The sequence below is a fragment of the Telopea speciosissima genome, chromosome 3 (genome assembly GCF_018873765.1).
Source record: "Telopea speciosissima isolate NSW1024214 ecotype Mountain lineage chromosome 3, Tspe_v1, whole genome shotgun sequence".
Taxonomy (NCBI): domain Eukaryota; kingdom Viridiplantae; phylum Streptophyta; class Magnoliopsida; order Proteales; family Proteaceae; genus Telopea; species Telopea speciosissima.
This window is the reverse complement of record NC_057918.1, coordinates 61,790,818-61,808,049: the sequence shown is the minus strand read 5'-3', so window position 1 is coordinate 61,808,049 and position 17,232 is coordinate 61,790,818. Positions and strand designations below refer to the sequence as shown.

At 40.0% G+C, this 17,232-nt stretch overlaps 1 protein-coding gene across 1 annotated transcript; it reads left to right on the top strand.

The window, feature by feature from the left end:
* Window positions 1-4,648: 4,648 nt before the first annotated feature.
* LOC122655383 (serine carboxypeptidase-like 45) lies at window positions 4,649-15,789 on the top strand. The gene is made up of 11 exons (XM_043849582.1): window positions 4,649-4,740; window positions 4,901-5,154; window positions 5,278-5,379; window positions 5,530-5,625; window positions 5,874-5,966; window positions 6,048-6,124; window positions 6,253-6,534; window positions 6,630-6,754; window positions 6,986-7,078; window positions 7,403-7,520; window positions 15,319-15,789. The coding sequence occupies exons 1-11, from the start codon at window positions 4,649-4,651 to the stop codon at window positions 15,787-15,789; spliced, it is 1,803 nt and encodes a 600-aa protein (XP_043705517.1).
* The last annotated feature ends 1,443 nt before the right edge of the window (window positions 15,790-17,232 follow it).

The window sequence follows — 17,232 nt, the reverse complement described above, 5'->3', positions numbered from 1 at the left end:
TCCAGTGGGACTGTCATCAGAGACGCCAGGGTGTAACTACGTGGGATTCATGGGTTTGACTCACACCAGTTTAGGTCCCCCTCTTTTATACCTCTAAAATAAAAACAGTTTAAGTTGAAGAATTTTAATCCTCCAAAGGCTTTGACTCAGGAAATGGTGATTCTGCTATTAGATACATGTTGCAAACAAGTGATGTTAGCTTGATGTTTGAATTACATTGTCAGTATCCATGTACTCGAACCAGTTATCAATAAAACTTTGTGCCTCTAGGGAAAAGAGAAGTCATTATGATATACAAAGGTGAGTGAGTACAAAGTCATACAAACAATCACAATAAGTTTGTTCTTCAAAAAAAAAAAAGTATATATATATAAAACCAAAAAAAATAATAACAGATCATCTGGAGAGGTAATCCTCCACCGAGAGGCTCGCCCCATTACCCTCAGCGCTATCTCTATCAAGTCGAAGAGCCTTGATCTCGGGTTGGGCACGAGCTAGCTCAATCTGATATCTTTCAGAGTTGAGCCGATGCCTCTCAGACTCTGCCTGGTGGAATGTAGACTGCTCCCTCTGAGAAGGAAAGAAAATAAACAATGAGCATAATTAAAAGAAAAATGCATAGAGGGAAGGAAAGAAACTCACCCAGTGGCGTAGCATGTCCCCTCTGAAAATGATGACCTTGTCCATGCTGGCCATCATGCGCCGCATATCAGCATATCAATCCACATCACCTAGAAAGGAAGAAAGGAAGAAATATGAGAAGTGAGGGTTTTCGCTTTGAATAAAAAAAAAAAAGGGAGAAACAATAAAGGAAATTTGCTTACCCCATCACATGGGATAGGGATGCCGAGGTCGCAGTCTAGCGAGCTGGGAGGTCTCAACTCGATGTCCGACCTACTCAGATCAACGGGTCTGACGAACCATGAACGGTAGCAGGGGATGTGGTCATCCATACCCACCAACCACATAGGAGGGACTCCGCCATAGGTCTCCGCCTCAGGATCTGCCCCAGCTGTCCGAGAGGCACGAGAGGACTGACCAAAACTCCCGAGGAAGAGGGGGCGGACAGGGTACTACAAAAGAACCCAAAGCATTTAGCATAATTCAATAAGTACTTGGTTGATCGACAAGAAGTAAAGAAATCATACCTGAGCACCCTCCGGAGTAAGAGGGACACAAACAATCTCCTGGAAGAAAAACACTGGATAGTCCCCGGCAGTAGCCAGTTGCGCCCCCGGCTCACTGAATCTCAAGCACTGGATCTCCTCCGGCTCCAAGAGAGGAGTGTGCAAGCAAACTAGAGGAAGACAAGGGATAAGTCTCTCCTCGGACCACTGTAGGGACACCCGCTCTCCCAAATAGAAGGAGAATCCCCACGGACCCTCAAAGAAGATCCATCAGGAACAGAGAGCGAAAACTCGAGCGAATAGGATCGGCTCAAGGAGAAACTCCAGAAGGTAAGGTCGAAGGGAGACCTGTCAAACAAAAAATATTGATAAGCAAAATAAATGCAAATTTAGAGTTAAAATAAAAGAGAGTAGTCTTGAATTCACATCCTCGAGCCACAGCTCATTCAGGAGGCCCCGAACGGAAGAAAGATCCTTATGGCGCCCGCTCTTTAAGAAAGTTCCCTTGGACCATCGCCTGGCCCTAAGGAAAGTAATACCCTGGCCCTCACCCCCCTTAAAGAAGGGAGTCCGAAAGCCCAGGACCTCATAGCTCCATGTCTGTAGAAAAACAAAAAAAGTCAATAAGTTTGGATAATAATGAAGTTGTTAATATAAAAAAAAAGAGAGAGAAGAAAGAGCGAGAGAGACTTACCCAGATGACATAGGAGCACCCGATGAGGTTCAGGGAACCCAGGACTAGGAAATCCATCATGTAGAGGAGGTGGGCATAAGCTGAACCACCCCAGTCATACTCTGCCGCGAAGTCGAAGTCCTCGAAGAACCGGTAGAAAGCGAGGTTAACGATCACTGTCATGATCATATCACCGAACACAACCTCGGCCAGCAGATAGAGGAGGAAGCACTGGGCCATCTGATCATGCTCCTCCGAAGGCGATTGATCTGTCACCCCCTCTCCTCCCATATCTGCTTCATGGTGGTAGTAGGAAGGCCCCTCTGGGTGACATGGATCCCCGTCATGCGCCTCCAGTAGTCGAGGTGATCCATCTGGTCCTCTGAGGCCAATGCCACAGGCGCCCCTCTAAAGGGAAGCCCCGTGATCATGTAGAAATCGAGAGGTGTGATGGTCACCTCTCCTAGTGGGAGATGGAAGGTATAGGTGCTCGGCCACCACCTCTCCACTACAGCCCGAACAGTCAGGTATCTAACTCACGAACGGGGCAGGCAGCGATGTGCCCCAGTCCAGTCCATCTCACCCGGGATAGTACCTCCGGGCAGAACCTCCCGTACCACTCTCTCTCTCTCCATGCCACAATACTTCTTTGGTATCGGAATGGTCTTACCCCGTAAAGACATAAGAAAGAAAATTTTGATTAGATTCCAATAAGTAAAAAAAAAAATAAAGGAGAAAAATAAACACAAGAATAAGAGTCTAAACATGACTGAGTTAGAGAATTATCTCAATTTAAGTGCCTAGAAATGCCTAAGTCGGTATTTTAGGGGTTTGCCTCAAGATGCGTGCTAAAAGATGCCTGCTTTTGTATCTAACGGCTTTATCTTGAATTGCATGCCTAAAATGCCTAAGTTGGTGTTTTAGGGTTTTGCCTCGATTTGCACACCGAAAGATGATCGATTTGGCGTCTGACGACTTTACCTCGATTTACGTGCCTAGAAATGCCTGAGTAGGTGTTTTAGGGTTTCGCCTCAATCTATGTACCAAAAGATAGCCGATTTGGTATCTAATGGCCTTACCTCGATTTTTATGCCAAAAGGTGACCGGTTTGGAATCTGAGCTTTGCCTTGGTTAGCATGCCTACAAATGCCTAAGTTGGTGTTTTAGGGTTTTGTCATGATATGCGTGCCAAAAGATAGTTGGTTTGGTATCTAATGACCCCTGAGGAATAGAAAGATTCCTCCGTCCCCGAGGGGGTAGTCTTTTTGCGACCTTTTTATGGTTGATATTGGAATCATTATTTAGATTCATTGTTGAGAATGAGGGAATGGAGTCATGCTTCATATACATTAAATCCAAGCCCAGGCTGGCCCCGTAAAGGCATAACAAACCCTCGATCTAGCCTGGCCCTGGAAGCGTATGGTTGGAAACGTGGAGATATCTGAGATAACAAAAGGAGGCTATTTGTATATATGTTTTGATTGGCCTGGGCTTGGCTTATTTCTCGTATTGGAGGTTTCAGATGGGTCAGCTTGTTGAAGACATGAACAAGAAGCTACTTAAAGGACAAGAGCACTCACTCCTTATATATATATATATATATATATATTACAGGGTTGGATAGGGTCGAGCATAGCCTGAGGCCTCAACCCATGCCTGGCATGGCCCGGCCCGACCCTGTCCAAGCTCAAGGCAACTTAGGGCGGGCTTGGGCTGGCTAGGTTTTTTTGACACCCTTAGGAAAAGTAGCCTCACTTCTCAGAGGAACAGATAAAAACACTGGGACATGATGAGAAGGAGATAACATCAACATGTTCTAATATCATTGTTCGGATTGAGTTTTTCTTCAGCCACAGGTGAATGAGAATCCATTCACCGCAGGGCTTTAGATGTGCATGGGAGGATATCAGAAGGATATTTTTGGGGAACATACTAAAACCTTATAAGGGTTTGTGAACTTTAGGGATGGTGTAGCAAACCTTTACCGGCATGGTGAAGGAAAACTTTCTCCTTATTGTTATTGTTATTAAGGTAGGGTTTTCATGCAACGCCGCAGAAGGGTAGTTGCGGTGCGTCAAATGGGAGGGGGTTTGATCATTTCAACCCTATATTGGGCATAGTGTTAAGAAAACAACGCCCATAATGGTGTTTTGCAAAAAAAATACGAAAAACACTAGCACACACAAACACACAGGATTTACGTGGTTCACCCCCAAGGTGGAAGCTACATCCACGACCGAGCAACAAAACAAATTTCACTATTCTCTGGAAATGTTACAAAACCTCTCTTACATTCCTCTCAGAGATAAGAACATTATATAGAGAAGCCCTAACCCGAAGAAATACAAGAATACCCTTGGAACCAGAAATTGCCAAACCGAATAGGATCGGACCAAATCATAACGTATATCCCAAAATATACTATTTCAAAGATCTCGACGAGCCCAACACAACTACCAGCCTCTGGCATGGATGTACACCATTTTTCGGCAATCCGAGATTGTTTCAAGGCCGAAATGGCCCTCTAAAGATCTCAACCGCACATTCTAGACCAAAAATCAGGCTTCACCAATAACACATAGGACCGTGCAAGGATGCACTGCGGTGCACGAAGCTTTTGGCCTTCTTATTATTATAACATTTTTTTGACATGTTTATTATAACTTCAATATGTTCTATTTTTATATTAATTTTTTTTTAATTACACCCACTTTGAAAGATTCCTTATTATGGTAGCCATTAGACCCCATGAAACTGTGTAGTCTGAGCCTAAGACTATACTAAAGCATGTTCATGACTTTGGGACGTTGGTTTGGTTTGGTTTCCATGGGCACGTGATAAGTCTATTATGGCTTATCTGGTGAATGCATTTGAGGAAATATTCCAACGGTCTAAGACTGATTTTGTGGCCATATCTACTATTAACCGGACAGGTTTAAGGTCAACACACATGTAGTGGCTAAACAATGATCACTGGACTCCACCAATGTTCATTTCAACTTACGAACCCAAAATCCTTAAAACATGAAAAATGACGAAAAAATAATACAGCCTTCCTCTTCTCCATCTCTCCTTCCAAGTACTGAAAGCCTGAAATCAGGAATTTTCTTTCATGGGTGGCTATTGCAGCAGTTGTTGCAGTTTTAATTCAAATATCTTCATCATCTGAGAACCAAGAAACTCCTTCAGAGGCTGTAAAAATCATTGAGTTGCCTGGGCAACCAAAGGTTAATTTCCAGCAATTCTCAGGATACATCACTGTGGATGAAAAGCAAGACAGAGCTCTGTTTTACTACCTTGTTGAGTCAGACTTAGAACCAGCTTCTAAGCCTCTTGTTCTTTGGTTAAATGGAGGTATAATGCACCTTCATTCTTCACTTGATCATCTGAGTGTCAAGGATTTGAAAATTTGAAGTTTCAAACCATGGTTTTCTAAATGTTTTCTTTTTTTGTCATTTTTTTGTCATTTTCTTTTAGGGCCAGGTTGTTCATCAATTGGAGCAGGGGCATTCTCTGAACATGGACCCTTTAGACCAAGTGGAGACATATTAGTCAGAAATGAGTATAGCTGGAACAAAGGTAACAAATGAAAGTTCCCATTTCCATATTTAAAAAAAGAAAGGAAGTTCCTTCTTCCTTCTTTCATTTTGGATCTCTCAAGGGTTAGTTGATAGGAAGTCTAAGGATCAAGCTAAATAACTGATTACTTCATCAAATTCTCCTTTACAGAAGCAAACATGTTATACTTAGAGACACCAGCAGGGGTAGGTTTCTCTTATTCTGCTAATTCCTCCTACTATAAAGTCGTGGATGATGATATGACTGGTATGTTTCATCTTCTGAAGTCTTTAAATCACTTCCAAGTTTTTGAATTTGCCATAGCCTGCCAATCCAGGCAAAATCTAATCAGTTTTTGAATTTTTGTCAGGCTAAAAGGCATGCCATTATCATTTCTGTTCATATTTTAAAAAGAGAGTATCAACAATAGAAGATTCAGCTAAAATTCTGCTGTTATATGGTGCTTCTATGTTTCTCAATGCTTCTAACACACTGCTTCTCTTTTTGTTCTTAAGCCAGAGATAATTTTGTGTTCCTGCAACGGTGGTTTGCCAAGTTTCCAGAATATAAGAACAGAGGTTTCTTCATCGCTGGAGAAAGCTATGCTGGTACTACTAAACTACCCACTCTTCTTGTAATCAAACCAAGGAATAATGGAGTTAACATACTACATTTATTACTATTAACAGGTCATTATGTCCCACAACTTGCGCTGGTCATTGTTCAGTCCAACAAGGACAAGCAATTCAATCTCAAAGGCATCGCTGTGAGTCGTATAAATACTCTAAACAAGCAGCTTGGATAATTACTTGCACAGTCAACCCCATCATTGTTTTTCGCTTTTTTTTCCCACATGATATCTTGAGCTGAATGGCCAGGTTTTCTCTATTTCAGCTTGGAAATCCTCTTTTGGAGTTCACAACTGACTTCAATTCAAGGGCTATGTTTCTTTGGTCTCATGGTTTGATTACAGATTCAACATATGTCGCGTTCACTTCAGTTTGTAACTTCACTCGCTACGTGAGTGAATCTTTCAGATTCTCTGTTTCCTCTGTTTGTGTGGGAGTGATGGATCAGGTCAGCAGAGAAGTCAGCAAATATGTTGATCAGTATGATGTCACACTTGATGTCTGTCTGTTATCCCTTCAAGCACAATCAAAGGCTCTCACTCGCCCGGTGAGGTTACCTATAAATTTTTCTTCTTTAATCATATATTTGAGTCTTTTTATCCCTGTTTCGTTCATTGTTTGACTCGGTATTTGATGTAGCAGCAATATGAACATAAAATAGATGTCTGTGTACGAGATGAAACATATATTTATTTAAACTGGAAACATGTACAGAAGGCTCTCCACGCTCGTCTTGTGGGTGTCACCAATTGGAGTATATGTAGTAAGTATGTATCTTCTCACTCTTCCATAATAGAACATTCCAAGTTATCTTTGTGGATTTGGAAATGTGAGAATGCAGTTTAAATACCAAACTGAAAATTTAATGTAGTCATATTGACCCTTTTGATTATCAATTTTCCTTTTCCAGTCTGATTTTAGTTTGATTTTTCTTCAGATTTGATGCTTTCTTCAATTTAATTCTTGCAACTAATTTTTCTAAAATATGTTGTTTCTAGAGTAATCCACTATAAGCTGCTGAACTTAGAGATACCAACAGTTCCTATCCTGTGCTCACTTATCCAATCTGGGATTAGGGTCATGGTTTACAGGTAAATTCTTAAGCCAAGATACAATGAATTTATTTCATATATTTCAAGTGTCACATTTGGTTTCAACACCAGTTCGATCGCATTTAGTTTAACTAGAATGAGGTGAATCAATTTTTTTTTGAAAGTGAACATGTTTGTATGCCAGAAGACAATCTAAAATATCTCTTGGAAGTACATGTAGAAACACTCCTTATGATCACTCTTCTATAATGATCGATATGTTTTAACTACTAATCAAACACAGCTTTGATCTTATTCATAATTTCATTTGATGATCTAAATGAAGGATTGTTTGGAGTTTATTCTGTATTAACCTCTTTCCAGTGGAGATCAAGATTCTATTATACCATTGACTGGGAGTCGGACATTGGTCCATGGATTAGCAAAGGAATTGGGACTGAACACAACTGTGACGTATAGGGTTTGGTTTGCACAGAAGCAGGTTAGTGTTTGGGTATACATCTAATTACCTTCAATGATTCTCCAATTTTGTCATGTGTTTCATTTAATTTCTTTCTTATAAAATCATACAAAAATTTTATTGAAGGAAGAAATTTACTCAAAACTAATATATAGTCAAAACCAAAGGATTTGAACTTGTAATGTCCAGTGAATTATGGCTAGATTCTGAAGGTGAATATATATATAAACCTGATCTAAAGAATTTGCTATGATGAGAGGGAAAGAGTCCATTTGAAACATTTTTCATTTGTTCCAATTATTCTTCTTACAAATCTGATTAATATACGCCTGTTTTTTAAAGATTTATAGGTTCCTTTCTAAAGAATTTTGCTGGCTTTTTTTCAGGTTGGCGGATGGACACAAGTTTATGGTGATATCCTATCCTTTGCCACCATTAGAGGAGCTTCTCATGAAGTTCCGTGCTCACAACCAGAGAGATCACTTGTGTTGTTCAATGCATTTTTAGAAGGCAAGACACTGCCAACTGCACTGTAATCAACTGAGAAATCCATATGGGAGTAGTGAATACTTCAATGACAATGCAATGTAATAAATATATATATATACAGTTGAAAACTAATACTCCTATTTGCCATTTCTGTAACTTTGAAAAATACCATCACAATAATCTGTTAGGTAATCATGGGATCATCTCCATGGTTGCCATGGGTAATCAATCATAGGAAATTTATGGTACGATAAAAATTTATCAAACCCATCTCTTTTTGTATCCCATAAGAATTAGGGTAAAAACAAGAAGAGAATGAGAACCTCTCTTTCCATCCCATGAAAAGAGGAAATCATCCCATACCCGAATGCGCAGTGGAAAGAGATCGATTCAGGTGTTCTTTTGCATCCCATGTATATCAACTAAAAGAAAATCAATACATAGATAAAAACATCAAGATTCTCTACCTTGGAGAACCTCAAGTGTTGCTCCTCCTCTAGAAGAGATCGATTCAGGTGTTCTTTCGCATCCCATGTATATCAAGTAAAAGAAAATCAATACATAAATAAAAACATCAAGGTACACTACCTTGGAGAGCCTCAAGTGTTGCTCCTCATCTAGATAATGTGTTACATCCATGCCCAAAATTTAGGGCTAATTTGAACTTTCATAGTGGATGTTGCCTCCGGTGACTATTCACACCAGTGATTTGTGAGATGTTACAGTCAAGAGGTCAATTGGAAGTAATGACAACTCCTCATGTGTGTGTGTGCCATGGAAAGTTGAGCCCGAGATTCTTTGGACCATATGAGGATTTGGCACACATCGGGCATATAACATACATGTTGACATTATCCATCATTGGCAGGAGTCCATGATGTTTTCCACGTATCGATGTTGCGAAAGTACATCCCGGACTCTTATATGAAGGTGGAGTGGAATAATCACTCTGACAAAAAGGCTTCCTGGGAGCCTAAGCTAGAAATGCGAACAAAGTTCCTTCAATTCTTCAACCTAGAAGGTAAGTTAATTTCGATGATGAAATTCTTATAAGGTGTGGGGAATGTTACATCCATACTCCAGCTAATAACTTGTAGGTCAAACCCACGAGCATTAGACTACACATTTGGATCTATGCCTTGAGTGTTGAAGGTAAGATGATTATCTACTTAATTGGATGATTGAATCTCTTATCCCTTTATTTAAATCCTTTAAACTACATGATATAATTTCCCTTCATGCAAGCTCTTTAATATATTTTTATTTTTATTATTATTATCCATTTATACCCATTAAGACCCCTCTTACATGTATAAATACCCCCGTGAATACCCCACCCCATTTGGAGTCCTAACCTGTCCAAAATGCCCTTAGCAGAGGAAGCTGCAGAGGAAGCGACAGGAGCCTCCGTTGGTGCCTCAGCAAGGGCTAAAAACAGCCCAGATCCAATTGGTATTGCTTTGATCTTTTGGGCTCTAGCTTGGGGCTTCATCCTGAGTTAACTTAACTCATTTATGACCTAATGTACTTATCTAAACCTTAAGATGGGAACCTTAAGTCCTATTTAAGATCCCAACTACTTAGAACCCATTTTGGACCTTAAAACATTCCCCAACCAAACACACCTTAGGACTCTTAGCTAAACAACCCCAAAACCCTATTCTTCTTCTCATTCTCTCATTTCTAACATCTATGAGAGGAGAGAAAACGTGGGAGTCTGGGGAAGAAGGAAGAAAGAAGAAGGAAGAGAAGGAGGAGCCCCAACCTCCATTGGAGCCCCTCTAGAGTGCAAACCTCAACTCAATCTATTGGAGATTCAAGCTTGGAGCTAGAAGCTCGTGGAGAAGAGGAGTTGCAGCCCATTTCAAGCTTGGAAGCTTATCCCCTTTTCTATCCTAAGCTAAACTCCTTGTAAGTAAGCTAAACCCCATCAAACCAAGCCTAGACTCATTTGGATTTGGTTGGAATCCATTTAATAATCAGCCAAATCATGGAGCTTCTTTGCCTACTAAATGAACCTTCTATTTAATGGTAATGTTGCATCAAGAAATCGCCCAGTGGTCCTTCGAGTGCCATAACCTGCAAAAGACCCTAGGGTGACAAAGGAGAACCGGTGTGGTTCCGGCCTAGGACTCTCTGATGCCTAAGTTAGATCTCTCTTGCCTCGATTTTTATAAAAAAAGATAAACAGTTTGGCATCTGACGGCTTTACCTAGATTTGCATGCCTAGAAATGCCTAAGTCAATGTTTTAAGGTTTTACCTCGATATGTGTGCCAAAAGATGCCAGATTTGGTATCCGACGGCCTTATCTTGATTTGCGTGCCTAAAATGCCTAAGTTGGTGTTTTAGGGTTTCACCTCAATTTACGCACCAAAAGATGCTCAATTTAGTGTCTAACGACTTTATCTTGATTTGCATGCTCAAAATTGCTTAAGTCAGTATTTTAGGGCCTCACCTTGATTTGCGCATTAAAAAATACCCGATTTGGTATTCGATGACTTTACCTAGACTTGCGAGCCAAAAGATGACTGGTTTGGCGTCTGATGACTTTGCCTCAATTTACATGCCTAAAACACCTAGGTTGATATTTTAGGGCTCCGCCTTGATTTGCATGCCAAAAGATATCTGGTTTGGTGTCTGACGGCCTCGCCTCAATTTACGTGCCGAAGATGATCAATTTGGTATTTGACGACTTTGTCTCAATTTACATGCCTAAAAGTGCCTAGGTCGGTATTTTAGGGCTCCGTCACGATTTGCATGCCAAAAGATATCTGATTTGGTGTCTGATGGCTTCGCCTCGATTTACACACTGAAAGATAACCGGTTTGGTGACTGACGGCTTTGTCTCGATTGTCATGCCTAAAAATTCCTAGGTCGGTATTTTAGGACTCCGCCTTGATACACACGCTAAAAGATAACTGATTGGGTATTTGACGGCCTTGTCCCGATTTACGTGCCTAAAAATGTCTAGGTCGGTATTTTAAGGCTCCACCTCGATTTGTGTATTGAAAGATAACCAGTTTGATATCTGACAATTTTGTCTCGATTTACATGCCTAAAAGTGCCTAGGTCTGTATTTTAGGGTCTCGCCTCGATTTATGTGCCAAAAGATAACCAATTTAGTATCTGACGGCTTTATCTCGATTTACGTGCCTAAAAGTACCTTAGTCGATATTTTGGGGCTTCCCCTCGATTTACATGCCGAAAGATAACCGGTTTGGTATCTAACGGGTTTGTCTCAAAGCGCCTAGGTTGGTGTCTTGGGCCTCGCCTCGATCTACATGCCGAAAGATGATCGGTTTGGTATCTAACGGTCTTGTCTCGATTTATGTGCCTAAAGATGCCTAAGTCTGTGTTTTAGGGCCTCGCTCGATCTACGTGCCAAAAGATAATCGATTTGGTATCTGACAGCTTTGTCTCGATTTGCATGCCTGAAAATGCCTAAGTCGGTGTCTAATGGCTTAGTCTCGTTTTGCGCAACAAAAAATAACCAGTTTGGCATCTGACAGCTCTATCTCGATGTACGCACCTAAAAAATGCCTAAGTCGATGTTTTAAGGCCTTGCCTCGATCTACATGTCAAAAGAAAACCGATTTGGTATCTGATGGCCTTGCTCAGATTTGCGTACCTAAAAATGCCTAAGTTGGTATTTTAGGGGGTCGCCCTGATTTGCGTACCAAAACGCCTAAATTAGTGTATTGGGCCCCTACCTCGATTCACGAGCCCTAAGGCGATCATGACAGTAATTAATAAATAAATCCTACGATGGCATTAATCAACGTAAAAGATAAGGCAAGTACGCTTACCTCCTGCGACTGTGCCCAAATGGGTACCAGCCCGCCCAATCATCGCCCCAAATGGGTACCAGCTTGCCCGATCATCCGCATCGATCGTACCCAATAGAGGACAGTGTGAAGACTGAGAAGGACTCATGCGAAAGGTCATCTCACTCAAAAGTCGTAAAATAGAAAAAAAAGGGCAGAGTCTGGGAACAAAACCAGGTGAGGAATATAAAGGGGGACCCCACCTATAAATAGGCAAAGATGGCTGGAGCCACGGCACCGTGAGAAAAAAAAAAAAAGAGGGGGAGGGGTCATTATGCCATCTCATTGTTACCCAATACAACACACGGTCGCGATGCCAGCACGCTGTCACGCACATGGTCGCAATACTAGCTCATCATTACGCACATGGTCACGATGCCATCACACCGTTATGCACATGGTCTCATTACCATCTTATCGTTACGCACACGGTCGCGATGCATCACACCATTACGCACATGGTCGCGATACCATCTCATTGTTACGCACACGGTTGCGATGCCATCACACCGTTACTCACATGGTCGTGATGCCATCTCATCGGTACGCACACGATCGCGATACCACCTCATCGTTACGCACATGGTCTCAATGCACGGCATCATTACTCTCATGATCGCGATGCTATCTCATCATTACACATTTTAAGATTTAACGGATAATTCCTCAAAATTTAACAAGAGAATCCTGACTATCAAAGTCTTTGATTTCTAACCATTCGGGTCCCCTGTTACTCTCAGGACCGGAAGGTCACTTGACAGAAGATAACAAAATGAAGACTGTTACCCTTAGACGTATGACCGAGTGGGTCACCCGATAAAAGCGTGTTGAAAAACCAAATGAAGACCGTTACCCTTAGACGTGTGACCGAGTGGGTCACCAGATAAAAGAGTATGGAAAAACCAAATGAAGACCGTTACCCTTAGACATGTGACCGAGTGGGTCACCCGATAAAAGAGTGTGGAAAAACCAAATGAAGACTGTTACCCTTAGACGTGTGAGCAAGTGGGTCACCCGATAAAAGAGTCTGGAAAAACCAAATGAACACTGATGCCCTTATACATGTGACCGAGTGGGTCACCCGATAAAAGAGTTTGGAAAAACTAAATGAAGACCGGTACCCTTAGATGTGTGACCAAGTGGGTTACCCGATAAAAGAGTGGAAAAACCAAATGAAGATCGTTACCCTTAGACGGGTCACCCGATTAAAGGGTGTGGAAAAACCAAAAGAAGACCGTTACCCTTAGACGTGTGAATGAGAGGGTCACCGCACTACAAAATATGTGTTTTTTAGCCGCGGTTTTTTCCGTGCAATTGATCTAAAAACCATGGTAAAAGGTTATTAACCACGGTTTTAAAACTATGGCTCAACCACGGCCAAAAGTAGTGTCGTATTTGAAAAGTGGACTATCCCCGTGGTTTTTGTATCCGCGTGTGTATTTTATTTTTAGCCACGGTTTTACATCTACCATGATTGTGTTTTTAGCCGCGGTAATAGGTTTTCTATAACCGCGGGTATAGAGGTAATGATACATCTAACCACGATTTATATAACCGTAGTATATTAGATTTTCCTCCCCAACTTTATTTTTTATATATTTTTATAAATTTATTTATTTATACCACGATTTTATATACTGCGGTAATACTAAATGAGTTGTTATATATACCTGCGGTTTTATGCTAATATTAAGACTCATTTTATTTTTTTTAATTTAGCTTTTGCATTTCTCATTTTCAATACCTGTAATTACATTTACCATCAAATCACATTCAAATCATTCATTGCATATCTCACATCCACTCCCACATTTGTTATAAACATCATTTCTCTTACTCAATTCTCAAACAAAAACAAATAACCATTTAATCCTTTGAGTTCTTGTAAGTTTGGACTCTCCACACAAATAAAAATTGATTAAACTAATAAGAACAGAGAGTATACTTGATCCAGCAAAAGACCTTATCTAAATGGAAAAATAAAACATGGTTAACTAAATCTTCTTGTTTAGCTTTCCCTCTCCTTTGGTCCAAGAACACCTACCATAAAGAGAAGCATTAGTAATTTGAATAAGTTAGCACAATAGAACAAATATTACAAAGATCTATATATATATAATTGAAGTTAAAAATACTATCAGAAAAAATATACTTGATTGACCTCAAGAATCATTAAAAGTCCTGGCCTTAACTATCATCACACACAAGTTGTGTTATATATTATGAAATAATTAACACAACTAGTTAAGGCTTGCTGCTATTTTCATATATTATGAAATAATTATGCATATTGGTTTTATTTTGGCCATTCAGATGGGCAATCAAACCTTTGGACAATCAACTAGTCCATTCACACTGCCATCACCAAGCCCCAATCATTATTTTGCTGTTATTCCCAACTAGTTGAGGCTTGCTGCAATTTTCTTATGTAACATACACATAGAAAGAAAGAGAGAGCATTTATTTATTAAGCTTTTTAAGGTGATGAAGGCATATATAGTTTCCATCCCCAGAGATGCTCTAATTAATGATGATTCCAGCCATGGCAGCAGTTCTTTGTAGTGTATACAATAGATCAGATGATAGTTTTGAAAACCCAACTACTTCAACAGAACAGTAGTGTGAAGAGTATGTATATACAGTGTACACCATTCAATCAATCTTGGAAATTGGAAAACCTGTATTATGAAGTCCAGAAAAAATATACTGTCAAGGAAAAAAAAAACTGTAAAGTTGCTCAGGTTCCTTAGATGTTCTTCCTAGCATGCACCTGTATAGACTAAGATTGGGACATTGTGTTACCCCAAACCTAGGGTAAGATGCAAGCACGTGTGTGTGTAATGCAAGCCAAAGTAACAACAACAAAAAAAAAAAAAAGCTACCAAAAGAAAATTAAGATTGAAAGGAAACATCAATGTAGTATTATGTTGAGCCAACTTTATGCACAAGAGATGCACAACAATGTCCAAAAATTTATAGCTGTATCCTGTCCAACAAATCATAGGTTGGGTTGCCTTAGTGGCTTTATGGGAAGCTGTCATGGGGTTCATCAAATTATGAGAATAATAGTTAAGCAATTTTTTTTTTGTCTTGAAGGGAAACTAAGTTATTTATTTCTCTCTTTAGGAAAAAAACTGAAATGGAGGACTCTAGTAGAATGACAATTGTTTTTCTTCGATCTCTGTTGCAATCTGAAAGATCTGTATCAAAAATTGCAACATAAAGAGCTGATAAATTGGCTAAAAGGGTTTGTTTCATTGAACTTTCTTCTTGTGTGAAGCTTTTCTCTTTTGATCTGATGTTGGGAACCGATTCATTTTGCACATTCTCTGACCTCTTTCTTTATAAAAGGAGATTCTCAGTTAGTCTAGTTAAATTTTTTATGTGTTGTTTTCTGTTAGTAGTAAACTTCTTACAATTTTAAGATTAGAGTCCCTTAGCAGTCAGTTTTGATTCCTCAAATAATATACTTTCTTTTTTATTTTTTCTTTGAGACTCAACATAGGTGGTGGAGCTGAAGGAACAACTAAAAGCGGTGACTCTTCAAAGAAAGAAAGCTGAGATAGCAACTGCTGAGATTCTTGCAGTTTTAGAAAAGCATGGGTTCAGTGACTTCTCTGAGACATTTGATTCAAACTCTGACCAAGAAGGTATCCTCTGTGAATCTAAGGAGGGTACTGAATCTCCAAATAAACTGGAAAGCTCCATGATTTCGAAAGCAAGGATGATCAAATTGGTGGAGTTATCTGGTTTGGAGCAGAGAGGTTCTCCTGAATCTGGAAGAAGCTTATCTTGGAAAAGCTGCCCAGATAGTCCAACTTCTCTCAAATCGGAGGACATGGGTCAGGCCAGGAGGAAGCGGAGCAGTTTCATTTCTAGTGGTGGATCTTCTTCAAGAAGAAATTTGGGTAAATCATGCCGCCAGCTAAAGCGAAAAGAGACGAGGTATCAGTTCTCACCTTTAGTTGTTTTCTGAGGAAATATTTTACTATGGATTTACACTTGCATGCACCATCTGATGGACTGTTTTCAGTGTCATGAGGGGCGTAACCCAGTGCACGAAGCTCCCGCCACTGCGGGGTCTAGGGAGGGTCAAAATGTACGCAGCCTTACCCCCCGCCTTCGCAGAGAGGCTGTTTCCAAAGACTCGACCACTTGGTCAAAATAGAGCAACCTTACCGCTGCACCAAGGTCCATCCTCTTTTCAGTGTCTTGAATGACTGAATTTTTGTAAACCCCTTACACACTCATCTTCCAATAAATCTCTCTAAGACCACCCCCCAATGCATAAGCACCCATAGATAAGTTAATGCAAGTACAATTCTAAAACAGAGATTCTAGAACTGTCATGCAGAATAGGATCATCAATACAGAGAATAAACAATTTAGGGAGACAATTTGGTAACTCAAAAGAGAGAGTTCAGATCAACCTAATACCCTGTTCAAGTGGTCTATCTGAGCAGCAGAATAGACTAGCAAAGTTTCACAGAAATCCAATGGCTATACGTGTTTGCATGCACGTGTCCTAGGACCATTAGGATGACTAAATAGCAGTACAGGAGCTGAAGTTTCAGCAGCTCAAACCCAACAGATTAGAACACTATTTCAGATAACTAGTATTCAGGAACTAGAATGTCAAAATTGAAGAAAAACAGAACAGATTCCTGTAGTCGTTTCAAGGAGAACATAACCTGAAACTAGATAGAAACGAAGGTGCCACTGGTTTCACAAAACAGTAGAACATTAACCTGAAAATTGAGCTAATAATAACTAGAAGATAGAAGGTATAGAATAGGGCAGGAATCCACTTAACCTGTGAAAATAATCCACTCTTCCACTAAGGTTTCCACCTTAGCACTACAAGAAATCCATTTAAGCACACCATGAATTCACATAAGAAATTCTTGAAGAAAACTTCAATATTATTACTCATAATTTCGTGTAAGGCCATACATTACTACATGTATATAAAAATTTTATTAGCTGACTGTCTACTAATCCTATAATGACTTGGAACTCAAACTACTATTTGGAATAGGAAAATCAGATGTATTTGACACTCCTCTGTGATACCCATATTTGACATTTTAAACCCAATCCGTGAATTAGTTTCACAATAAGTAAATCTGAAATACAAAATTGAAATAGAAATCATACCAAATCAGGAGGCAACTCATGCAATGTCCTCATTCATTATCACCTGGTGGATAGGTATCAATTAGTTGTATATAAGTTATAATAAAATTAACATACCAAAGTCATCATCTATTTCTAACTTACCCAATCGCACCGAACTCTGTGATGAGCTGCCGTTTTTCGAGTGTTGTCTGAATTTTTCCAATTCAGCATTAATCTTTGCTTACTCCTCCAGCAGTGCTCTTATAGAATCATGCAGTAATGCATTCTCTACCTTGTGTCT